Here is a 27,654-nt window from a genome sequence, read left to right on the forward strand (position 1 = left end):
TGAATTGTTGCTAAAATGTGTTCAATTTGTTGTTTCTAAAATCAGTTAGTGATCCCATCTATTCAATTGCTTTTGCTTCTAGCAAATTGAGGTTTGTATTTGTCGATTCTCTTTAATTTCTTCGCCCCAATTCTCCCGAGACATAGAAAGGGCAGTTAGAATTCAATTATGATAATGACAGCATTAGTTATGCCAGTTTTGAATTGGCCGGTTGATTTGTTAATTCATGTCTGAAAGACTCTGAAACATTCATTATCGAACGTCTCTTCTAATTATTTGAATACGCTAAATTTTAATCATGCAATGTCCATAAAAAAATTTAGTCATCTTGTCAATTAATTCCATGTAATTCCAGGAGTAGAAAAACATCCAAAACTTCTGTAATAAATTTTTTCGAATACAACAAAATAATAACACCAGCAGTTTCACCGTAAGTGAAAATTACATTTTTGGTGTTTCGCTCTTTTTTTTATGTTTTGACTTATGTTTTTATGTTTGAATTATAGAAAAAAACCTCGATTTGTTTGTGAATAGAAAAAAAATTATTTGAAAAAATGTAGTAGTTGAAATCATGGCCTCTTTTTTGTGACAGCTTAAAATTTTTTTACCAAATGAAAATATCAAAAAGTTCAAATTATGCTCGAACGAAAAAATTCATTTTTGATTCATTTAACGACAACAACAACAACAAAAAAACTTTTGCAGGCAATATTTTTCAGAAAAAGTTTGTTTGAAAACAAAATTCATTTTGCGTCTAAAATATATGTTTTTTCCGTGTCTGAACAAAACAGAGTCATGCAAAACAGTCTAATACAAAACAGTCCGAAAAACCATAGCAAAGTACAAAAGAAACAGTCTCATACAAAACAGTCCCAAAAATAGTTCAAAAAAGTCCCATTGATCAAAGTGATTATTGTTCCAGAAGCTGAGAAGAAAATTTATCCCATATTAAACACGTTTGATTCCAGATAATCCAGATAACAATAGGAAGTATAGCAGAAAAAGTAGAACAACAGAGATAACAGCAGCTGCCACTCATTGAAAGCATAATATGCGGAATATGAAATTTAACGCAATTCAAAAACAGACTCTTTTTTTGATCCATGCAAAAAGAGACAGGTTGTTCAAGATGTTTCATTTGGGAAAAATATTTGGCAACAGTCAATAGAAACGAAATTCATTAACTATCGACGGAAATCATACTTACAAACAAAAATTCCCCGTTACTGATTTTTCAAGGGCATGCTAATATTTAACACTGAACACTGGCAGACAACTCACTTTCCTGACGTTGCGCTTAAAGTAGTTGCAATGGTTGCAAAGGACTCCGTTGAGATCGTTAAAGATCACTGCCACTTCCATAATCCAGCTGACATCAAAAAACGTAAAATCAGAAAAACACTTAAAGATCGAGCAGCAGTATTTGATGTAACACTACGGCAGACTTTTTTCTCCGCCCAACGTGATTTGAACCGAGACACAGCATATCCGTTTGTTTTGTAAAAAAGACCAAAGATGGCAGAGCCAACTTCACTGAATGGCTTTGAATTACCACTGGCTCTTCAAAAAACTCACGATGGAGAGCAGTTCTTTGTTCACGATTCTGGTCTCCAACCTGAGTTAGACACTCTATCTTCATCAGATGATTGGTTCTGTGATGGGACGTTTTTGCTCCCAATGTATTCTATCATGCTTATACAAGACACACTTCTGTTCAACGATGCCTTATTCCTATTCTTTACGCTCTGCTATCCGACAAAAAAAATCAATTTTTTGTCGCCTTCTCAGTATCCTAACTTAAAGTACGACGAGCACGGCAGAAGCCCAGATTTGACATGGAGCAAGGGAGTTGACATCAGAGAGTAAAACTCGAACTTCCCCGCACCAAAACGTTTAGAAGATTGGAACAGCTATTTCGCGAAACTGGTCAACAGTAAGCATCCTTCATTTCTGAATCTGGTCGAAAAACCCCAGGACGAGCAAAAGAATTCGGAAATACTGTTAGAAAAAATGTATGCATGACAAAAAGTAAACCACTAACTCTTAAACCACTATACTGTGCGGCCTTTGACTTGCATCCAAATTTTGTTCCATCTTTGGCTTTTTGATCTTTGACTACAAAAGCAGATCAATTCTGTCCGCGCCAAAAGATCAAGGTCAAAAAATTCAAATGGTTTTGTATGGGACTGTTTTCAGAATCTTTTTTTGATGTTTCGGAATCTTTTGTATGAGACTGTTTTGTATGGGACTGTTTTGTATGTGCACCGATTTTCTTTTAGTTTTGGAATCTTAATTTCGGAAAAAGTTTTACATGAAGTAAAAAAAATTATTAAACAAATTTCATTTACAAAAACAATTGGCTAAAATTTTTTCCCTGCACTCAAAGTGTGGAATGGTACGAAAAACAATTTTCTCGCAAGGAATTTTATTGTAAGCAGGGGCGGATTTAGGGAAAGCTGACGCCCCCCCCCCCCCTCGAGGCTTCGGAGGTCCCCCTTTGCACTATTTTCGGATATCAATTTTTGGTGAAGGACCCTAAAGTTTTTTTAAAAGCGCATTTAATTTTGAGAGGGAGCGCGCGCCGACAACAAATGCCAGTTTTTGGTCAACATTTTTTAAAAAGTTCTTAAAAACGCCTTTTTTGGCCCATTTTTTCACATTTTTGCCTGCGGAGCACAAATTTAGGCCAAAACAGGTACTTTTTAGTGCTTTGGGAAAGCTCGAAAAATCAAAGTGGTCGGCCTAAAAAATGGTCGACAAAACTTTCGAAAATTTTTGAAAATCCGCCTCCACCCCCGCGATACCCTAGATCCGCCCCTGATTGTATGATTTTTTTTTCAAGTTTAAAATGGACCCCCAGTATTATTTATTGGCATTTCCCTTTTTTTAACTACTATTGTTTTTATTTTCTTTGTCCCTTTGTATGTTCGTCATAAACTTGCCAGTCTTGATGAGTGAGGTTGATGTTATTGAATTTGATAAAGGATTATGAAATTTTTTGCTCTAGATTTTTTATGTTTTTCACCTGGAATTTTCTGCTTTTGTGTCGTCTATTCCATTTTACAGGATTTTGTTCCGACTTTGAAGAAAGTGAGGCAATACTTATGCTCGGGGCAAAAAATCATAAGCGTTGTGAATCATGGACTCAAAATCATAAGTACCCCAAGGGATGATCAATCTTAGATTATGCACGTGTTTTATCTGTTTCTTCTCATTGCTTTGATATATGTATGCAAAACTAGGTCAGATCTTTTGGCGTTTGCATTCATCTTTGATGGGTTTCTTGAATTTGGACAAAAGAACTCAAAAAAAGATATCACCAACGCCTTTTATAATGTTCTTTAATTCGCAACATACCAACTGCAACTTCTTTGTCTCGCTATTTTTTTTTCCGTTTATTTCAATGTGCGCGAAACTTATTTCTTATATTGAGCATAGTTCAGTTCTGTGTGTTTTTTTATCCTTTCGAAACTTGATTTCAATGCATTGTCTTAATTCTGTCCAAAAAAATGAGATCCAGAAATCCATAATTATTATCCCATAGCACGGGCACAACAGCGGTTCGCCGTGATGAGCTGTACAGCTCTTGTGTTGGTCCTTTCCCCCGTGGATAAAATGGTCATAAAATATGGTCACCCGAGTCGAGATTTTTTACCTAATTTGAAGCAAGATTTGAGCGGTGTGAGCGGTTATTTAAGACGATTGCGCTCAAAATCTTGCTTCAGAATGAGCGGTTTGAACGGTTTTTGAGCGGTGCTTCAAGATAAACCGCTCAGAAACCGCTCAAACCGCTTATTTTGAACTAAATTTTTGAGCGCAATCATCTAAAAAAACCACTCAAACCGCTCAAGTCTTGCTTCAAATTAGGCAAACAATCCAACATATTGCGAAAAACTTTAGAAGAGATGCAAGCAGCAAAATAATCCAGTATATATTTGATTTTAATGGGCAGTAAGCTAGAACAGCTTATTTGGTGATCAAATACAGGCGCGGCGCGAGAATGCCTGCAGCTAGTCCCATTAACAATGAGCATTCTTTGGGGCGACGGCAAATTCGCAACCACAACAATAGAATGCTAAATAACAATCAATAAATTTATTAAAACAACGGAAAAACTTTCAACAAATAAACTAAGCAATTAGATGACCACCTCAAGTCCTGTTCAGACCACCTCAAATCAACCTGCACGTTGAATCAACCTGCACGTGGAAGCTTATACAAGACACACTTCTGTTCAACGATGCCTTATTCCTATTCTTTACGCTCTGCTATCCGACAAAAAAAAATCAATTTTTTTGTCGCCTTCTCAGTATCCTTACTAAAAGTGAGACGAGCACGGCAGAAGCCCAGATTTGACATGGAGCAAGGGAGTTGACATATAAGAGTAAAACTCGAACTTCCCCGCACCAACAACGCTTAGAAGATTGGAACAGCTATTTCGTGAAACTGGTCAACAGTAAGCATCCTTCATTTCTGAATCTGATCAAAAAACCCCAGGACGAGCAAAAGAATTCGGAAATACTGTTAGAAAAAATGTATGCATGACAAAAAAAAGCTGACCGAAAAAAGAAATTGTAATCAAAGTTTGACGATAAAAAATAGAATGGTAGTGGCCCTCTTCATGGAGGGATCAAATGTTGGAATTTATTTTCAGTTATTTTCAGCTAATCAAATTAATGTATTCAAAAATCTCACAGAAGTTGCAAAAATCTCAATTTAAGCAAAACTGACCAATAAAAAAGTTAGCAGATTGCAGTTTTGAAAATATTCAAACATTGCCAGTTTGAAATGAAAGTTCGAAAATGTTTAAGAAAAACTTGTCACAGATATGATTTCGAAAAAAAAGAAAAACAAAACAACTGATTCTGATTGGTTGAACTTTTTTCACTGTCCGGTCACTTCATCATGAGAATAGTCCTCAATTAGTATCAATTTACAGTTTTTTTTTCTGAACAGTTTTTAAAATTTCAAGAACCACTATATGGGTAAAAGAAAGACCCAAAAAAGCTAAATACGAAAAACTCGACAAAACCTTAATCATATAATTCGGTCAAATCAACCCAACGATATCATTGGGTTTTTGAAAGAGTTTACTTATAATATTTATATATAATCAGACATTTATTCTACCATGCCAAGCAATAAAAACTTTTCCAAGTTCAAATAATTTCCTTGATTTTTCAAAATTGAGCTAGAGTCGATTTGAAACCGGCAAAATAATGAACCATGCGAGGTGATGATTTTTCATTTCCTACCGCTCAATCCTTTGAAGGTTGAACCCTTTGTTGTACCCTAGATACAGCCGTTATCAAATTTACCCGACTTTCAACTTTTTTCTGAAAACTGGAAAAACTTTTGAACCGCTGGGGATTGGATCCTTTTGAGTGATTCTAACTCTTAAACCACTATACTGTGAGGCCTTTGACTTTCATCCGAATTTTGTTCCATCTTTGGCTTTTTGATCTTTGATTACAAAAGCAGATCAATTCTGTCGGCGCCAAAAGATCAAGGTCAAAAAATTCAAATGGTTTTTTATAGACTGTTTTCAGAAACTTTTTTTTGATGTTTCGGACTCTTTTGTATGAGACTGTTTTGTATGGGACTGTTTTGTATGTGCACTGATTTTCTTTTAGTTTTGGAATCTTAATTTCGGAAAAAGTTATACATGAAGTAAAAAAAATCATGAAACAAATTTCATTTACAAAAACCATTGGCTAAAATTTTTTCCCTGCACTCAAAGTGAGGAATGGTATGAAAAATAATTTTCTCGCAAGGAATGTTATTGTAAGCAGGGGCCCTAAAGTTTTTCTAAAAGCGTATTCAATGCGAATTTATTCTAATTTTGAGGGGGGAGCGCGCGCCGACAAAAAATGCCATTTTTTGGTCAACATTTTTTAAAAAGTTCTTAAAAACGCCTTTTTTGGCCCATTTTTTCAGATTTTTGCCTGCGGAGCACAAATTTAGGCCAAAACAGGTACTTTTTAGTGCTTTGGGAAAGCTCGAAAAATCAAATTGGTCGACCTAAAGAAAAGGTCGACGAAACTTTCGAAAATTTTTGAAAATCCGCCCCCACTCCCGCGAAAATCCTAGATCCGCCCCTGATTGTATGTTTTTTTTTCAAGTTTGTAAGTCACCCCGGGTATTATCATTGGCATGTCCGTTTTTTAACTACTATTATTTTTATTTTCTTTGACCCTTAGTATGTTCTTCATAAACTTGCCAGTATTGATAAGTGAGGTTGATGTTATTGAATTTGATAAAGGATTATGAAATGTTTTGCTCTAGATTTTTTATGTTTTTCACCTGGAACTTTCTGCTTTTGTGTCGTCTATTCCATTTTACAGGATTTTGTTCCGACTTTGAAGAAAGTGAGGTAATACTTATGCTCGGAGCATAAAACCATAAGCGTTGTGAATCATGGACTCAAAATCATAAGTACCCCAAGGGATGATCAATCTTAGATTGTGCACGTGTTTTATCTGTTTCTTCTCATTGCTTTGATATATGTATGCAAAACTAGGTCAGATTTTTTGGCGTTTGTATTCTTCTTTGATGGGTTTCTTGAATTTGGAGAAAAGAACTCAAAAAAAGATATCACCAACGCCTTTTATAGTGTTCTTTAATTCGCAACATACCAATTGCAACTTCTTTGAGCTCGCTATTTTTGTTTCCGTTCATTTCAATGTGCGCTAAACGTATTTCTTATATTGAGCGTAGTTCAGTTCTGTGTGTTTTTTATCCTTTCGAAACTGGAATTCAATGCATTGTCTTAATTCTGTTCAATCAAATGAGATCCAGAAATCCATAATTAATATCCCATATGGTCACCCGAGTCGAGATTTTTTACCTAATTTGAAGCAAGATTTGAGCGGTTTGAGCGGTTTTTTAAGACGATTGCGCTCAAAATCTTGCTTCATAATGAGCGGTTTGAACGGTTTTTGAGCGGTGCTTTAAGATAAACCGCTCAAAAACCGCTCAAACCGCTTATTTTGAACTAAATTTTTGAGCGCAATCGTCTAAAAAACCGCTCAAACCGCTCAAACCTTGCTTCAAATTAGGCAAACAATCCAGCATATTGCGCAAAACTTTAGAAGAGATGCAAGCAGCAAAATAATCCAGTATATATGTGATTTTAATGGGTGATCAAATACAGGCGCGGCGCGAGAATGCCTGCAGCTGGTCCCATTAACCTTGAGCATTCTTTGGGCGACGGCAAAATCGCAACCACAACAACAGAATGCTAAATAACAATCAATAAATTGATTAAAACAACAGAAAAACTTTCAACAAATAAACTAAGCAATCAGATGACCACCTCAAGTCCTGTTCGGACCACCTCAAATCAACCTGCACGTGGAATCAGCACGTGACCCAAACTCAATATTCCTAGTGCTCCCAACTATTTAGATGTGTAGAACATCACAGGAGGGAATCTGTTAGGCCTTTAAATCAACCTTGATTCTGGTGTAGATCTTTTAGTAAGAGTAATAGAACCAGAGGTCATCAGAAAAACTCTTAATGCAAAGAGTATGGCTTACAAAAGCCCACCGATTAAAAGGGCTGGTGTAGCTTGGGAATGATATCGAAAAGTTAACATGCTTCACACTAAACAAATCAAGTTAAATAGACCACGCTAAAATTTATTTTTACAATGAGATTGCTCAGCCCTGGGATTCAAATGCCCAAGTTACTGAAAATTCCAATTTGAAACCAAGCAACTTCCGCCCCTCTAAGTTGCCTTGGTGGGTGTATTTTAACTTGTCCGAAACGTCACAAGAAATAGATTCCAAAAACATCTATTCAGATTATCAAAAACTACATCTGAAATTAAACCACGGCTTATTTGCCATTGTCGAAAATCACGTTAATTCGCTTTATCCAACTGATTTGATTGTGGAACTTCTGCTTGCCTTGGTCGTACAAGTTGAACAACAACAAACCAAGTACTTTTCTTTGCGGCACACCACTTTTGACTTCAATTATTCCTTTTTTCTAACGACTGACTAATAAATCCTTCAGCTCCACAAAAACACAAAGAACAATATTCAATTGTAATGAATGCCCAAAAGAAAGCGTAGACGAAAGCAAAAGAAAGAACTCGAGCACCTAGACCCGGGAAAGTTGCAACATGAGTCGCGCGAAACAAAAGTCGCAACATGGCTTGCGCAAGTTGCAACATGAGTCGCGCGAAACATAAGTCGCAACATGGCTTGCGCAAGTTGCAACATGAGTCGCGCGAAACATAAGTCGCAACATGGCTTGCGCAAGTTGCAACATGAGTCGCGCGAAACATAAGTCGCAAAATGGCTTGCGCAAGTTGCAAAATGAGTCGCGCGAAACATAAGTCGCAACATGGCTTGCGCAAGTTGCAACATGAGTCGCGCATTATAAAGTTTCGAGCAGCTGAAGTAATTTTTTCCTTGCATAAACGTTAGACAGATGCAAGTTGAAAAATAATCCAATATATATGTATTTTAATGTGCATCTAGCTAGATCAACTTATTTGCTGATCTGAAACAGGACCGTCACGAGGAGGCCTACACATGGTTCCCACTTAAAATATAAGCAAAATTTTTAGGTCAACAACAAATTCGCTACCACAAAAAGTCAAATCACTTTGAACGTGCAAAGTCGCAAAATTTTTTTTGTGGTTCGGGCAAAATCGCGCAATTATTTCGCTCCCGCAAAGTCGCAACATACCGATTTTGAGTCGCAATGGTCGGTCGCACCATACTTTTTTTGGGTAGCACAAAGTCGTAACACATGTTGTTTGGGTCGCGCAAGGTTGCACAAAATTTTTTCGGTCGCGCAAAGTCGCATTATACCCATTTTGAGTCGCAATGATCGGAACATACCCGATTTGGGTCGCAATGGTAGCAACATAAGTCCCCGACCTCGACCCGGGTTCAACTGCTTCTTAGCACCACATTGCCTTTTCCGGGCTTTTTGGTGGTTTTGATCGTTTTTTTAATTAAATTCCTCAAAAACTCCTCAAAAATTGTGCGTGAAAAACCGTTCAAAACTGCCGCAAGAAATGAGCGGCTTCTGAGCGGTTTTTTAAAGAAAAATTTGAGCGATTTGAGCGGTTTTCCAAAAAATCGCTCAAACCGCTCAAATCTTGCTGGAAAACCACTCAAACCGTTCAAAACTTGAGCGGTTTTTGATCGGAATCTCGACCCGGGCATTAATTTATAGGTAGTGCAGCACGCATAGTTTTAGTAGAACTTCTATATGTAATTAAATCCATTTAAGTCTCTAATAGCACTATGGTAACATTCATGATATCTTGACATTATGTATCAATTGGTTGTTTATGTACTTTTAGTTCATTGATTTATTTCCTTATTTATTATCCCTACGGATGACTCAGTGACTGAAGACTGCTGACATTTTATCATTGATGTTTCTCATCATGGTCTGTGTTTGACTTCTGAGATAGTGCTTGTCTGTTGATCAAAAGATTTGTGTTCATAATTTGTTCTTTCATCGCATTTTCCCCTCTGTTTGCACTTCTTCCTTTAATGAAGTTTTTTGATTCATGTTTTAATACATAAGTCTGTTTTTCAACGAAAAATTATCACATAACTAATTGCCAATATTATGCTAATTCTATATTTTTGGAGGTTAAAGCCCGTCGTTTTCTGCAGTAATAACTCATTTGTTTTTTCTTTCAAGTTTTCTCACTTAAGTTTATGGTCACATGACATAAGAAGTCATTCAATGGATTTTCCTTCAAATTTTCACAATTTTTTTGACGACTGTTTCTTTTTCATAAAAGTCGATAAAAGTCACTTTTCGAGCCATCGCAAAATTTTAAAAAGACACCTTCTTACGAAAAGCTTCGAACCAGAAACAGATTTTAAAAAAAATATATTTAATACAATATAACTGAAAAAGAACAGGTTTTATAGACATTTTTAGGCCAAAAGTTGGAATTTCAAAAGCACTTTCCTCGCAAACTTATCATGCTTTGGTACCCTTAAGAATGAACATAAGTTCTTGATAGCCATGTGTCTTTCACAATTGTTTGTTGGAGACTAAAAATCAGGCTATAAAATTAAGTAGCTGGCTCTTTTCCAGTTCCCTTTTTTGAAAATACCGAGTTTTATGTTTGTTTTACGTGTTATTACGGCTAAATGCGTGATGTTGCGCTATAAAATATGAAGATCAAATCTGCTCACAGTTGTCGATTTGTGCACCACGCCAAATTTCGATGCATTATGACAATAAATCATTTTCTCAAAATTGAATTTGAAAAGGGGGGAAACTGCATAAGAGCCAAGAAACTTACCGTTTTAATTGAAAAAAATTGCCGGCTCCTTTTGCTTTTACCCCCATCTGCAAACTTTTACAAGTAAATTTATTGATCTCATTGTCCGATTAATATGAAAATTGGTATACAGATTTATAAGGCCACGACAAACATATATGGTCTCCATACTCAACCTCATAAAACCACTCATTCCACTACAAAAATGAAGCTCCTATAATGTGGGGGAAAAAGGAAAAAGGGCCAAATTGCCAATAGTTCGAAAAATTTTGTGCACCCTTGTTGCACACATTTGATCACTGGTTTATATCGCACGCGCGCTGCAATTTACAAGTCGAGCTCTTGCAAAAGTGCCATAGCTTAATAGGGCTGGTTAAATGCGCTATTGTCAATGTAATAATTATCTTCCGGGTTAGGCCTCCGGGCAATTTGTTTTTGAAAAATTGCTCAACAGGCTAACCACGTTGCTTGTCTAAACATTGACAAATGAACAAGGTAGGTAACAGTGAATAAAATTTTTTGTAACGTTTTTTGATGTTCTGATTTATATGTTTTTTTTTGTTATATGTGTTAATTTTTTTATTGCCAAATGCGCCAGATTTTCGTTTTTGCTGGATTAATTGCGCGCAGTGTGATTTGTTTCATCAGACCACCAGATTTGAGTTTTCAAGAAGTCACATTTGAAAGGTTTTCTATCATCTAAAAAGTGTTGAAATTTCACTTTTGATTTTTTTGGGATATGGGTGTCCAAAATTGCCACCAATGCGTCGGTGAAATCTTAAACCTGCTCAAAACGTTCCAAAGCGACTTGAGGCAAGTTAAAATGTTTCGACTAACTATCATATAATTAGACGCGATTTCAACCTTCAAATTTTCATGATAGCACGGGGATTTTGCATCTTTTTTCTTTTTTGTGTAATTTTTGTTCTTTTTCCTAGTTTCTTGTAATTTTTTAATCAAAACTATTCCATGAAGTTTAAAAGGCAGCCGGAGTTTTTTAGCTCTGCCCTCATACATACAGTCTTGTTAAATTTTGAGACTACCACAAAAACGTGATAAAAGTATTTGCACTTTTCAGTGGTTGAACAATTAAAGCTGAACATTATGTCTAAACAAAAATTTACAAACAATTGCTTGCATTTCTCTAGATATAACTTTTCGATATGATTGTACAATTGTAATGTTTTTTGTTATCAACCAACCATATTTCATAAATAACCGCTAATTTTTTCTTGCGAACCCTGACCAGCTCACTGGTCAGACCAATATTGGATGATCTACGAATAAATTTGAGGTCCCACTTTTCTTTAGCTCTTTTGAAAGAAGCAGTTAAGAGTAGGACTAAAATCAGTATTAGACTAAATAGTTGTACGAGCCTATCCATCTGAATTTAGATAAAAAACAGACGGTGATCTAAAGCTGAAACTGCTGTATGATATCCTACGATCCTCTCAAACTATTTAGTATTTGATTTCCTCCGATCCTCTCATAACTTAGTTTCTTTTTTCTATTTTTAGGTCCAGAGAAGCAGGTGAGCGATGTTCTATTTGAGGATTACCTGAGCACAGAAAGGCCGGTGAGAAACAAGTCACAGGTTGTAGTGGTCTATGTCAGAATGTCACTCAACCAAATCATGGATCTGGTTAGTAATCACTTAACTCTTTAACTTTTTAGAGATAAAAATTAGAGATAGGAAACTGGTTTGAGGAGGAATAATTAAAATTAGTTTTCAAATAATGAAATGTTGGGATTGGTTAAGAAATTGTGGCTTAAGATAAGCTAAATTTTTGGTGAACATTTTTTAACTGCACTCATTGACAAAAACTTGCAAAAAAAAATCAAGTAACCCAAGGTTTTTTGTCAACAAGCCAAAGGGTTAACAAACCGAAACAGATATAAACTTATAACAAGCCAAAATAAATCAACAACGCGTATTGGCCAAATAAAAACGTTGAAACTTTTTAAGGATTACATGAAAACTAATTTTAAGAAAAATTTAAGAGATAAATTACTCGATTCATTCCGTCTTAGTTTGAAAAAACCAGGTTAAACAATTTTTTTTAGCCTAGTAATTTTTTCACACGAAAATTATTGGATATAATTTTTTTATACGTTGACAAGTGCTCTATGATTCAAGTTCATTTTTCAGCTTAAGGATTTTGAGGTTTGATGATATTGCGGCTGAGTGAACGCTCCCACGTCAGATAAGTGTCGACTTGGTTTGAAAAAAGGCATTATCGAGATAATTTTATAGAAAGATTTGCGTTATGGAAACATCTTGTACAAAATATTACGATCGTATTAGTAAACAATTGAAAATTTTAAAAAAAGTTAGGTAATTCGATCTCAATTGGTTTTAACTTCATTGCATGGAAAATTTGAAATTCGATTGTTGTCTCCGCATTCATTTTTTTTTTTCAAAATGCAACAAACCATAAAATAAAAAAGGGCAAAAACAAGCTTATAATTTCTAATTTTCCAAACAGAACATAACTTACTTAAGTTTGTCATGCAATAAAAAAAGTCCGTCAATTGAAGGTTTAAACACAAAATTACTTATTAGTTCTTTTATTTTTTTTTTCAAGAGAGATGTAAAATTTCTTCTATTTTTCATTTGAGAATTGAGATTTAGACAGCTAAGAGAATTAAGCTCGAAATTTTTATGTCTGAGATAGTGAACTAAAATCTCGTATGCTGCAAAGTTAAACACATGTAGATCAAAAAAAAGCTGTTTCTAGTAGTTTTCAATTAAAGTTTGAAAACATATGAGCTCAAAATTTTGACAAAAAAATAAAACATCGAGAAGACAAATTGATAAAAATTGGGAATTTGGGAAATTGTATTGTACTTTTTTTCAGGAGACTAATTTAGTTATTAATTTTTTTTAAACGATGATATAGCTAAAACTCAAAATTTCATTTGAACGCTATTGCAACTTTAACACTTCAATACTCTTTTGAAATCTGATATTTTAAAAAACTTAATTTTAGATCCTTCTTAGTGAATGCACACTGTACGGGTAGTATTTTGGTAATATTTTTAATAGTTCAAAAAATTGGCTTCCTTCGACACAGCAAAAATAAATTATCCTAAAAGATCTTGCCCATTGCCAGAAAAATTGAACCTGTAAGTCTTTGATGCGGAATTGCTATGTTGCAAACTCTTGCAATTTTATTACAAGAATTATGATATCTTAAGTAAAATAAAACAAAATATCTAAAAAAATGTCATAAAAACAGAAGTCTAGCTCAACCAATTAAGCAAAATATTACAAAAATATCAGAAAATCTATTTCAAAAAAAACTTCAATCTGAGCTCCAATTTCCAAAGAACGGGATAGAATATTGTGCAGGGTTCGTTTTCTTATCGGAAAATTGCATTTTTTTACTTATGCAAAAAAGTATTGATTCTGTTATAATTTTTCAAATGATAGGTGGCTAAGAGTAATAAATTTGAAACATACGTTGATATGTTGAAGTTTGTTTTTTGTACTGTTCGTTGTTTTTGAATAAAAAGATTTCAAAAAAATGATGCTTGTACTAAAAACAATCACATAGGCTGCGCGTTCAACGGCAGTCAGCCGGAACCTGTGATTAGTCTTGTTGGTCCAATTTTGAAGAAAACGACGGAATATTTGTGCTCGGGATATTTTTTTCTCCAGCCAAATTTCAACATTTAAATTGGGTTTTTTTTTTACAAAATTTATTATATCAGCCGAAAGATCTTGCTTTTTTCAGCTCAAACTTTTTTCAAAATAAATTATTTCACCTGTAATCATTTTTTGTAAAGTTTTGATGGTTTAAACATTGTCAATATGGCCAATTTGAGACAATTAACGCGCGATATGTTTCACGCTATTAACGCGTATGTTGAGATTTAATTCCTCTTAAAAATTGTTACAAGTTGATTGAAGCAAAATGTTTTCATAATGGCAACGTTTCTATGAGCAAAACTATCACTTTGTACTTAATAATGCGCGTGGAGGGATTATTATGAAAAAAGTTTTTTCTAAGTTTTTTATCATTTTGTTTGAAAATTTCATCATTATTAAAAGCAAATGCTGCTCTAAAGACTTTCGAAGGCAGTCGGAATATTCAAGTCTTCACCTTGATAGGAGCAATTTTGTTACGAATATGAAATCTTTCTGTAGGGAAAATAAAATGTACTTAATAATGCGCGTGGAGGGATTATTATGAAAAAAGTTTTTTCTAAGTTTTTTATCATTTTGTTTGAAAATTTCATCATTATTAAAAGCAAATGCTGCTCTAAAGACTTTCGAAGGCAGTCGGAATATTCTCGTCTTCACCTTGATAGGAGCAATTTTGTTACGAATATGAAATCTTTCTGTAGGGAAAACAAAATGTACTTAATAAGGCGCGTGGAGGGATTATTATGAAAAAAGTTTTTTCTAAGTTTCTTATCATTTTGTTTGAAAATTTCATCATTATTAAAAGCAAATGCTGCTCTAAAGACTTTCGAAGGCAGTCGGAATATTCTCGTCTTCACCTTGATAGGAGCAATTTTGTTACGAATATGAAATCATTCTGTAGGGAAAACAAAATGTAGTTTTATCATAAAAACAATGCTATAACACAAACTAGATTTGACATGAGTTTCCTACTAAAACTTACAAAGGAAATTATAAAAATTAGTACCAGTTAGGCAAGCGCTTCATCCAGATAACTCGGTTTTCATCTGTCATATCATATTTAAATGCACATTGGAATAAAAACAGAGAAGAACCAAGAGCTCGGCCAACTAATAATAGCTAAGATATAAAGGAACACGGGGACCCCTGGGACAGCCATGAATAGGATTCTGATGTAGCTCCAAAAGTTTTAAATTGAAATAGCTCAGGTATGAACTCGTCTATTGCAATTTATTTCATGATTTTTTAAAGAGGTAAATAGGTCGCTTTTTACATTGTATTCCGTTGAGTAGAAATGTTTATTCAAAAACTCTTTAAAGGTGAGTTAAGCCAATCGGACCTCATCTGATGCGTTGGATAAAAATTGGAATTTTGCAAGTAATGGATGGATGCGTGCAACCATGTACACTTCATAACTCGAAGTTCTGAATAAAGTAGGAGGAGCAGTTTTGTAAAAACTTTAAAAATCCTTGAAAAATTGTATGTTTTTCTAGAAATAAATGTAATTATTTCCAAGCACAGAATAAGAAAAAAAGGTAATTGGAGCAACTTGGATTTTGCCATGATAAAAGCAGCTTGCTGTTCCGAAAACAAGAGCTTCGACATAAATGATATCAGTGCTCCATTTGTGAATGTTTGTTTGTTTAGAATATCATCCAGCAAGCACTCACAGCTATCTACTCGGTCGAACTGGTACGTGAAGTTAAACTGATACCATATGGCTTTCATTAACAGTCTGTGTTTTCTTGCAAATTGTATAAGAGTTTTTTCTGTTATAGGGTATATTTACACCTTTCTATATTTTGTATTGCTTGGAATAGCTTAGCTTAGCAATTCAAGAGTAATTGATCTTCTGCCATGACAAAAAATAGCGTTGAGAGGATGAGCTACGAGCTCTCACTTGACCTCTAGCGTCAGTTTTACTACAGTCTGAAAACTTTTGGCTGCAATAATCGTGCCACATTAGAGTTTTTACTATAAAAAACTGCCCCGACTTGCAAAAAATGAGCTACTTATTGAACGAAAGCAGCCTTGGTCCGCTAAACAAAAAAAACTGGTCTGGAACGTGGGCAAAAAAGAGAAACTGACTAATGTTAGACCGACTGAATAGCTTTCGATAGATCCTTTGCGAACAACAGAAACCACAATTTTTTGTTCCTATCATCTGAATGCATTCCCGGGTTGACCTCCTTAGGCCGAAAATGCTAATCTTACAATTCCATAAACTAAGTTTAAGAAAAAACACTAGTCTTACAAATTTCATACACTTTGCTAAAATCGCCATCGAGTTTTAAAGAAATTTTTTCGTGTTTTGACATAAAAGTCGGTGTATCATACCAAATAAAAAATGAAATTTTATGACTAGCATTTTTTTGATGGCGGCAACAAAAAATTTTCCAAGAAAATTTGAAGTTGACCTCTAACTTCAAAATTACTTGTTTTTCAAAGTAATTTCGAAATTTTTTTTCAAAATACTTTCAAAATAACTTCAAAATAACATGCAACATTTTAATTTTTATGTGCATGACGTAATTCTGGATACACAAAAGTTAAATTATCTTCCATTTCTCTGGATAACTTTTCTTTAATGCTCAAAACTCCTCTTTCTCTTGTATAGCATGTTTATTTATGCCTGGGTTAATTAAAAAAGATCGTCTTCAAATCTTTTCGCCAAAATTTGAAAGTTTGATATTTTTAGTATATCATTTGTGTAAAACAACTTTTAGACAATTCAATCCGTTTCTAATGCATTGTAAATGCAAAACCGTCAAACCTTTGGGGACTTTTTTGTGTAAGCCAAGGTTTTTGTCACTAGTATTCGGTTATCGGTTCCAAAATTTCGAGAATTTTTGAGTTCTCATCAAATTTTTTGGTTTATTGGAAAAAACTGGTCATACAACTTCTATATATGAAAAATCACTTATCATACACCTTTCATACAATATTCTGTACTAATGGAATTGCATAAAAAGTGTTTGAATAGCATTTTTCAAAATTTGTTAATTGTATGACTAGCATTTTTAGTCAACCCGGGTGTTTCGTGTTAATAGCAACTGATTAAATTCGTGTTAGTTTCGTGTTTATAGTAAGTGATTCCAGTTAAAAGCTTTACACCATGCACTCCAACGGTTTTTCATAGGCTCAATTGTGTTTTGGGCTATTTGTTTGTTCTTAGTCTTAAATTTCAAAGGGCAGGGGGCGACAACTTAAGTCTACGTACCATAAAAAACAAATTTAAAAATCAGTTGCGTTTATACAGAGCTGGTCTGATGAGTTCCTACGATGGAATCCGGCCGAGTTTGGAAATGTGAGCTCTATCCGGGCAGACAAGTCGAAGATATGGCTACCAGACATCAACGTCTCTCAAAGGTAACCCGAACACCGTTCGAGCCGAACATTGTCGCCTGATTAATTTGCTGACTAAATGCTCAATTTTCTGTGAAATTTTGATATCACTAACTTCTTCATTAAATAGAAGGTCAATGCATGAGTTCAAAAATTTCTAAAACGCTCATTAGCCTTGACCCTTAGCATCTAAATGGTGGTATGTGATCCATCTATGACCCGGTGCGCATTAACTTTTAAAGTAAGATGAGCTGTGACTTGATTTAATTTTCCTTTAATTTTCATTTAGAATTCAGTTGCTGAGAAAAATTCATTAAGCTAATTTCAGTTTAATGAATAATTTCTCATTATGAGCAGGATGGCTCTAGGATTTTGATGATGGATGGATTTAAAGTCAAGAGTGGAACGGATTTTCAAAAAACAATGTGAAAAATTTGTCCACCCTTTTTTGGCCGCCAAATTGATTTTCCGAGGTCTGCCTAAACGGGATTTATTGGGGATGTAATCCTATGGGGTCTTATCCGGCGGGATTTTATCCGGCAAATTTTATCCTAGGGGATTTAGTCCGCCGGCGGCCTAAAACAAAGGAATTTTCGTTGGAAATGTAAAATCAATGCAATGCGCTCTTCTTTCAAAATTAGTATAGAAATATATTAGCGATGGTCGGGCGATAATGGATGTCGCAAATAGAACCAAAGGTTGGGACGCTTTGGACGGAGAGGGGGTTCAACCTCTGAGTGGCGGGAGTCGTGCCCAAAATCCGGCCCTGATTATGAGTGTAGCATTTATTAAATTTAGTGAGTAGTAAATGAGCCGAAACTTTCCCTAGCTTTCTTTTTTCCCCTATTTGAAAAACGGGAGTTTGATAAATATTGTGTTTGAGGATCAACTGGGGGGACGTGAAGAGTCTGGAGCAGGTGCTGACCAACCCAAAAGTAAGCAGTGATGGTAGGGTCACAATGCAACAGCCCCTCTACCTCAAGTCCGCGTGTTCAGTCAATGTCAAGTGAGTTTAGCTTCACTCAAAAGAGAGATCAACACTGGAAAGAAAGTTCCGCCTTGACCTAAATTTTTTGTAAAAACAGTTTGGTAGAAAACTGGAAAATTCGCCCTGAGCGGAAAAATTTGTAACAACAGTTTGGTGGAAAAAAGGAAAATTTGCCCTGAGCTGAAAGATTTGTATCAACAGTTTGGTGGAAAACTGGAAAATTCGCCCTGAGCTGAAAGATTTGTTACAACAGTTTGGTGGAAAAAGGGAAAATTTGCCCTGAGCTGAAAGATTTGTAAAAACTGTTTGGCAAAGAACTACAAAGTTTGTCTTGACCTAAGCTCTTTGTAAAAACAATTTGCCGATAAACTGGAGATTTCAACTTGACCTAAATTCTTTGTAAAAACAGTGTGGCTGAAAACTGGAAATTTTGCCCTGAGCTGAATTATTTGTAAAACAGCTTGGCGGAAAACTGGAACGATTTGATCTGGGAAAGCCAGAAAAAAAAAGCTGAAAGGACGATCTACAGAAAATCGTAAACCCATACCCGCTCAAACATTCACCCATTGACATACAAATTTCGGAACCATAAAATTCAAAAATTTTGAAAGGCATTTGATACCTCAGAAGGCGCGGTTCGATTCAAAGTGAGTGTTATAAAAAACAAAAGGGTGATGTTTTGGACCGTGTACGTGTTTCATCCCCCCCTTAATCCGCTACTGAATCTCAGAACGGTCTAGAATTTCCCTCAATCTATCACCTTGCTAAAAATGAGCGTCGAAAGCGAAGTATTGAGTAAATGGGCCTTGAAGCGGATATGGACTTTCCTCTGCAATCAGCGCCTTTGATCTTTGGCAGGTATTTCCCCTACGATACCCATGTGTGCAATATAAGTGTGGGCTCCTGGTCCTATCCGCCGAGCGAAGTCGACGTGGGCCCGGGCTTGTACGCCAACGGCATCTTGTGAGTTATTAACAGGAAGTTAACACCAATTACATGTACTAACTACTTTATGACTGGGAAAACGGCCAGTTTAGCGAAAATCAATTCCATTATCATAACTTACCCGGCGAGGTCAAAGTCGATCTCGGAAACTGCTGATTCAGCGAAAAGTAAAAGTTAAATCGTTATAACTAGCTCAATATTTTCAAATTTTACAACCAAATTATGTTTTTTTATGCAATATGATGAGCTAAATTCTACTGAGGCGTAGCGGCTTAGCTTTCTCCATCGTAACAAACTGCGCTGCAATCAAAATCTTCTTAAAAACTAAGCCACCAAAACCAAGCTTTTAATTGGATTTTGGAATATTTATTGTTCCGATTTTCAAAAAAATGAAGGAATTATTTGTGCTCCGTCGATTGTTTTTCCAGACCAATTGCGAAGTTTTCAATGATAACCCGGGTTGACTTGCGCGCAAAGAAAAAAACGTATCAATTAATTCTATGCAAGGTAAACGATTGTCATGCAGTTCTATCCATAATATTTGTAAAAAAAGAAGCTTTTTATACTTAACAAGACTGCTCGTATCAGGGTGAAGCCCTGAATGTTCCAATCCTACTGCATTTTAAGGTCTATGGAGCAGCAAAAACATGAAATATTTAAATGTACTAAAATAAAATAAAAAATTTTTTGAAAAATTTGAGATTTTTTTTGTGAAAACATACCCCACACACCATATTAAGCATAAAGTGATAGATTTTGCTCTTATTAACAAATCAATTAGGACATATAAGCTTCCTTGAATCAATTTGGAACGATTTTTAATACGGATTAAATCTCGCTTATGCGTTAATAGCGCGAAATATATCGCGCGTTAATTGACCCAAATTGGCCTAAATGGCAACCTTTAAACCCCCGTAACTTTACGAAAAATGATCACAGGTGAAAAATCTTTTCTGAAAAATTGTGTCAAAAATGGCTAGTTAAAAAGTCGAAATTTGTCTGAAAAAAAAGCCCAACCCGAGCACAAATATTCCGTTACTTTCGTTGCGAAAGTAGGAACAATTATATAAAATTACTAAATTACTTAATTACATAAATACGGCGAATTTTTAAAACTCATAATTGAAGGAGTTGCATGAAAACTTGATTTTTGTCTCTTTTCAAGATACAAGTCAAATTTTGCTTCTCAGCAAGCCTTTTTGGAATTGACAAGCCTTTTTTGATGTTAAAACTGCCTGGTGTGCATTTTTGATTGACCCGCAGGGTTTTATGTTAAAAAGCATTGTGCCAAAACAATTTAAAATTTTTTTTCCAAAATTGTTTTTAATTTGTTTGCTAATATTCCCCACACGCTGTGAAAGGTTCAAAATGATATATTTTACGTATTTTAGCATATCATTGATAGCACATAGTTAGCATCAATTCATTCAAATAAAATTTAATTAAGCTTCAATGGGATAAGTTTTATCGCGCGTTGATATATCACGCGCGAGTGGTATAAAAATTTTCGCCAAAATGGCCAAAAATAAAACAAAATTTGTCCGGAAGAAAAAACATCTCAAGCTCAAAGTCGTAAATCGGTTGATGCAATTTTCACTTTTTGAAAAAAAAATTTCATCATTTCTTGTGCCTTTTTTCTCTAATTTTTTTTCATAAAAACCGCTTTCATTGACGGTGAAGAGAGTCAGAGCAATCATGGCTTGCCCTGACATGAGCAGTTTTGTATGAGATTTGTTTTCTCGTAAATGTTTTTCGTTTTCTTTTAAAAGCTAACATCCGAATGTCCATCCACGCATTACATTCTCATCGGCTGTGCTCAAATTGAAAAAAAAACTTTTGTCTCGAGTTGTTTTAATTTTTCTTCTTTTTTTTTCACGCAAAATCAGGCACCACAAATAATGATCAGAATGTAATGAGTGATATTTCATTTTAAATCCCTTCCAGTCGTGCTTTGAACGACATGGCGAAATTTTCAAAGAGTTCTCGAAAAACTGGTTTGATAATTTTGATTTTTTGTCTAAATTTGAGCGCAGGATATCACTAGCTTTCAGATGGTATAACAAACAAGAAGGGCAAAGTGTAACAAAAATTACAACGACGAGCGCAAATAATCAATCCCTTTATCAAAATTTGAACAAAAGTGGGAGTAACAAAACTTTATAAAAACTTTTGTCTTATGTTTTTTGTGTTGTAGCAACTACATGAATAACATGGAGTGGGATCTACAGAAGTACACAGTGAGACATAATTCGGCAGAAGAGCCGATGGGCAAGTACACCGAACTGGTGTTCAGTCTCCAACTGAGCCGACGGCCCTCGTTCATGCTACTCAACACTGTACTGCCCACCTCATTTACCAGGTGATGACTTACAGTTTATGATCAATATTGTCTATTTTAACATGAGTGGTGGAGCAATCAAATGGAGCGAAAGATCAATAAGCCATCGCTGATAGATGTAAAAGAGCAAACAAAACCATCGACAAACCCCTAGCATTAAAAAAATGATAAATAGTACAAAATATCACAATCGAGCATTTTCAATTTTAACCGTTTTAACCAGCAGGGACGGATTTAGTGGGGGATCGGGGGTGTGGGCGGACGCCTTCTTTCAGGGACTTGATCCCCTGCCGACCCAATGGGTCCCCCTTTGAACTATATTGAGATATTCATTTTTGGCTGACGGACCCTAAAATTTTTCTAATGGCGCCTTTGGCGCCAATATATACTAAATTTAAGAGGGGAGCGCGCGTAAGAAAAAAGGTCGACAAAATTTGGAATTTTTTTGAAAAACCCCCCCCCCCCTTTGAGAAAATCCTAGATACGACCCTGGTTTTAACATCTCTGTTGAATTATTGATTTTTGTCGTTTGTTGAAAACAGTTTCATGAAAAGCTGTTCCAATGTTCTTAAAATTTACCAAAATATCTATCAACGGTGTTTTTTTTCTTTTGATCAATTTTCGTCATCAAGATTACAAGTTCTTATGGATTTTTTTTGTATCACACTGAATATACTGGAGTTGGAATTATGAAAAACCATCCTTTAGTTTTCTTGTAATTTTAGCTGGAAATAAGTTACCAGATTGCTATTTGCTGCGCACTTCGCATGCATACATCGCAAAGTCACGCTCAAAATCATTCGTAACTTTGCTCGTAACAACTCATCCCAGATTAAAATTTGACAAACCAAATGATTCAATTAGTTCCCGCCTAACGCATATGCTGTCAATCAGATGATAAAAGTACTTGTTAACTTATAAGTTTGCAAAAATGTAAATTTTTGATATAGTCAATTGTAAATAGCAAGTAATGAAGATGATTTTGACAAAATTGGGTTGATTGTTGATTAACCCAATTTTGTCAACCAAGACTGCTCGTACTTATTGATTTCAAGTCAAAAAAGACTACGCGAAGTCCTGAATGGTTCCGACTACCGGCTATTTTCCGCTTACACTGCCTCTCTCCCTAAAATTCGATTTCATTTCGGAAAAACTAGTTTTACGTTGTCATGAGTCATGGCGAACAAACTTTTTTGAACATAACTCTTCAAACCTTACATCCTTGAGGTCACATACCTTGAGGTCACGCATTCATCCATGATAAAAGATTTTAAAAAACTGAAAAGGAAAAAATATAGTGTGTGGGAAAGTGGAACAAGAATCCGGCTGCATTAGAAAGGTCTATGGACTAGTGTTCACTTTTAAAAAGAAAAACTTTTAAAAAAAAACTGAAACCTATTTTGAAAACGATGCCCCCACAAGCTACGTAAAGTACAGAGTGATATTTCTTGCATATAATTAGTTAATAAATACACCAAATAGCATTCCTCAATTCAGTTTGTAACTATTTCTTTGACGATTTATAACTCTGCTCTACGCGTTAATAGCACGAAATATATCGCTCATTACTTGTCTCAAATTGGCAATTTTGAAACCCCATAACTTTATGAAAAAACCACAGGTGAATCATAAAACTTTTAGAATGGTATAATGAATTTCTGTCAAAAAATGCTAACTAAATAGTCAAAATTTGTCTGGAGAACAAACCACCCGAGCACAACTATTAAGTCAATTTATTAAGAAAAATCTGAACAAAAAACCCGTGCACTGACATAAAGGAAGTCGAAACAATTGAAAACGTTTTAAAAATCTTTTTACAGAAATTTTTTCATAACTTTGAAACATCGAGAGAAAACATAGCCTAGGGCATAAAAAATATTTAACAAACACAATGATTAAAAAACGTTGCCACTCATCAATTTACTCACAAGATACTTATACACTACTCAAAACAGCAATTTTTTCATTGCTGGATTTTTTGTATCTTTGATCGAAGCCAGAAAAACGGTTCAAAATAAGGCTTTACTTTAAAGTTGATAAGAATCAGAAGGCTGCATTTTGTTTTGAGTCAGTGGCTGCAGCGTGCCTTCTGCCTGTTGAGTGGTCTTATCAACGTAGTGTAATAGCAAGGTTTAGTAAAATTTAGCAAGAATGTTTCTCCAGCTTTCAACTAAAAGTTTTTTGACAAAAAGTAGATTATGAAGACTTGTAATGTTTTGAAACAAATTATGCAGTATTAGTGTTGTTGTTTTTAACTAACCGTTGATTACGACGTATTTACCAATCATTTATCATCAAACATTTATAGCTTCAGCAAATCCAAAATAAAAATCAAAAACCGGGAAAACTGTTCAAAATCCATTTTTTTCCAAAGCAAATTTGGTGGAAATCTGGAGTGATCTACAGAATGTTTATACGATAACACTTAATCATATCAATTCTCTTTTTAAATGATTGAAAAAATAATGACATTAAATGAACCACTTAATATATTTTTTCATTTTTCCTTTTTTTGATAGATAAATTCACATCATTTTTAATTTGTTGATCATCAGGAGAATGTCTAACTAACAGTTTTTTTTGTTAAAGATAAACACAAAACTAATAAAACTGAAACTAACTTTTTTATACAGCTGGAAAATGTTCAATGCATACTGAATATAGAAACTGTTAATTGTTTTTTTAGCGGCACCTGCTCAAATAAAAAGAGCCTTCTATTTAGCATAAAAATTTTGCATGTTTTCGAAAAAAATCAAAAGCCACATAAATGTCACGCTGAAATCACGCTGAAAGATAAATGAGAGCGTAAACTTGCAAGAGTTTGTACAAGTTCCTGAAATGTTTTTTGAGTTCTGAAACAAAAAACAAACACGCCAGAAAAAGTTCTGAACAAAAGTTCTGAACAAAAAACAAACAAGCCAAAAATTGAGCTGAAGAAGTCATAGTTTATTCTTAATTAACTAGTTTTTCTTTGATTTTAGTCTCGCAACACACGCAACTGTAGGAACATAATGAAAGAAAAAAAATTGACTATTTATCCAAAGTTTGGGTTAATTATATTGCCCAAACTCAGTTTGGATTGATTCCATAAAAAGTGCAAAACAACTCACAGTTCAACTCATTGAGTTTAGATGTTGGCATAAATTACAATTAAGTGTAAAATTCACTGCACCAGTGATTCTATCTTGATACTTCTATCCTACCTATCTCTTAATAGATAAAAAAAGTTAGAAGGGAGCCAAAAATATTTGACAACAAAATAAGGAAATTTTTCAATCATGAAAATTTTTTGCCCTTTATCCGTCTGAAACATTTTTATGGTCACTTTAGTTGTTTGACTCTGATCAACTTCCTGATGCCGTGTGAGAGTGGGGAGAAGATGGGCTATGGAATCACCCTGTTCCTTGCTCTCTGTGTCAACCTGCTCGCAATCTCCTCCATGCTCCCCCACACGGGAGAGGAACTGCCAATCATACGTAAGAAGTCAGAATCAAAGCAAAACGCACGCTCAACCACGCATATAGATCCAAACATCGGGGTCCTAATTTAAAGGGGTTAAAAAGGGGATCCACTCTAATCATTGTTTCTGAAATTGATGTTAGGCCGGCTGTTTTTCAGCGCCAATATATATTAACTTTTATATTATAAAAGCCGTGAAATTGCATTTTTTGTTGAAAACCTACTTACAAATAAATGTCTAAAAGAATTTCTTTTCTCTGCACTTTTCTAAAAATAAATAAATAAAAAAAGTAGTCATCGGTCATGTAAGCAAATATTAGGGCATCAATCATAAGAGGAGTCGAAAAAGTTTACTGGCACATGTGGTTCTAGGGGAGGAGCGTTCCCTTTGCCTCTATTTTGGGGTATCCATTCTAGGCCGAGCAACCCTAAAATTTTTCTTAGGGCGCGGTTGACGCCAACATACCATTTTCGACTCATTTTCCGGCCATTTTTCGTCACATGGCTGATTATGACAATCAAAAAATTTTGTCATGGCCTAATTAGTCTGCATGTCAAATTTCATGACAATTGGACAATATGAACAAAAATCCTAATTATAGAAAATCCTATTTTCCAGGGGGGAGCAAACACTTTCTGAAAAATTTTCCAAAAATTGCTTTAAGCGGCTTTTTATGCCTGTTTTTTTTTTTTTAAATTGGGGACAGCTCGAAAAATTTATTCGGCCGAATTAGGAAAATACACCCCTCGAGAAAATCCTAGCTCTGCTTGTTTACGGTAAACAATGGATTCTTTATTTTGTTTATTATTTAAATGAAAAGTTATTTGTCTTTATTTACTTTCTGTTTACAATGGAAGGATTTATTTTGACTTTGTTGCAGAGGGTTTTCTGGTGGTGTGGATCAGCATGTCGGCCATGACTCTCGTGACCACCATGCTAGTACTGCGTCTCTACCACACCTCCCCCACAGAACACAAAGTACCAGCCATAGTGAGTAGAACAGTAATTATAGGGGGAGGGACTGCTCTCATAACAGAAGAATATCTAATAGGTATAATTTTCAACCAATCACAGAATCAGCGCTCTACAATCTGTCAACAGCTTGAGGATTTTCACGTTAATTCTTTCGAATGTGTGAATGCTGATTTTTTGATTGGCTTTCCCAGTTTTCGGGGGCTATCACAGTTTTCGTGGGCTGTCGCAGAAATTGAGCCTTCGGTCTTTCGGTCATTCGGGGTCCCGAATGGAATCTCGAATCTGATTGATCCACCTTCAGTAATTTGTTTTGATAATCGGGTCGAGGTCCGCGTCTTATTTCCATAGTTTCGCCACTTTTGCCAACCGCGGTGCAACTTTCGCGACCCACGGCGCGACTTTCTCGACCCACGGCACAACTTTCGCCACCCATGGTGCAACTTTTCCGACCCACGGCGCGACTTTCGCGACCCACGGTACGGCTTTTGCGACTTGATGTCCAGGCTTTCCGGGCTCAAACACTCGGCGCGACTATGAAATTTGGGTCTCGATCCGGGTGCGGTTCAGGTCGTTCAGGTCTGGGACCTCAACCCGGGATAGGAAAGAGGAGTCCTATTTTTAGCCACTAATTTATTGATTGCTTCGTATCACAAAATGGTTTATTCTCACAATAATTTTAAGACGCGCATTTGATGTTAAGCGTTCATAGACAAAAACTAAATATAGGTAGGCAATACTTGAGCAATGGGGAACATTACCGACAGTCAAAAATTGCCATGACCAATAAGAAACTCATTGTGGCAGTGAGCTGATGGTTATGAAAAAAAAAACAGTTTTATTATCATATCAATGAAGCCAGATCGATGAGTTCTATTATTAATATGTTTCCGCTCAATAACTTCCGATGACAGCCTTCGCGTAGTCTGAAAAACGGGAAAAAACTTTCCGTAAACCAGACAAGACCTGTGCTCGAAACCAGTTGTGCATCCTTAGTGTTTGGTTAAACTGGTGAAAGTGACCACCGATGCTTCCAAACAGGTAGTTGTTGGAGTTCTCTCAAATCAAAGAAGATCATCCTTTGATCTATATTCCAGGGAAGCTATCAGCAACCGAGTGGACATTCACAAACATAGAACGAGAAGCTATGGTAGGTTTGAGTTGCTGTGACACGGTTGGAGCATCTTTCACCCCAGCTTAAAATCAATTGGAAAGTGAGCACAAACCCTTGTAGTGCTTCCTTTTTCAGGACGGAGAATTGCCGAAAACAGCATCAACCATAATAAAAAGACTGGCTATTGAGCTGATGGAGTTTGGCTCCTATTTTCATTATGTGCCAGAAGAAAAGACTGTTCATCTTGATGCTCAAATTGACTGTGTTTTCGTTAAAAAGCAGAAAGGGTGAAAAATTGTTTCTTCCAGAAGAAGATTTTTTGCAGACAAGCTTGCCAGGAGGGAATTTTGTGCATGATGTTGTTCGAATATACTGTTTTTTGGTGAAAAAGCAGAAGTGAAAAAATTTGTCTTGCGAAACAACAATTGTTTTCGGAGAGACACCATTTTCAAATTAAGACTATAATGGAAATCGAGGATGATTTTCAAGCAAGTGTGACGTTTCAAGACTTGATCCAAAAACGAAACTCAATCACAAATTAAGGAGAATGCTTGAACCTTGGTACGACAAAGA

The 27,654-nt window shown here is 35.4% G+C and overlaps 1 protein-coding gene across 3 annotated transcripts in view; it reads left to right on the forward strand.

Annotated features, from left to right (window-relative positions):
- The window catches only part of LOC134846483 (neuronal acetylcholine receptor subunit alpha-9-like), a 62,282-nt gene that overhangs the window by 8,009 nt on the left and 26,619 nt on the right, over nt 1-27,654 (forward strand). For 2 of the 3 annotated variants that reach the window (XM_063863857.1, XM_063863858.1), the window contains exons 3-10: nt 11,788-11,912; nt 15,567-15,611; nt 17,179-17,288; nt 18,148-18,270; nt 19,111-19,215; nt 21,392-21,556; nt 24,866-25,011; nt 25,876-25,985. In XM_063863857.1, the coding sequence (XP_063719927.1) occupies nt 11,788-11,912; nt 15,567-15,611; nt 17,179-17,288; nt 18,148-18,270; nt 19,111-19,215; nt 21,392-21,556; nt 24,866-25,011; nt 25,876-25,985 (929 nt within the window). The remainder of the gene's footprint in view (nt 1-11,787; nt 11,913-15,566; nt 15,612-17,178; nt 17,289-18,147; nt 18,271-19,110; nt 19,216-21,391; nt 21,557-24,865; nt 25,012-25,875; nt 25,986-27,654) is intronic. The other variant, XM_063863859.1, reaches the window with a different exon arrangement.

Source organism: Symsagittifera roscoffensis, chromosome 5 (assembly GCF_963678635.1).
Source record: "Symsagittifera roscoffensis chromosome 5, txSymRosc1.1, whole genome shotgun sequence".
In the NCBI taxonomy this organism is placed as follows: domain Eukaryota; kingdom Metazoa; phylum Xenacoelomorpha; order Acoela; family Convolutidae; genus Symsagittifera; species Symsagittifera roscoffensis.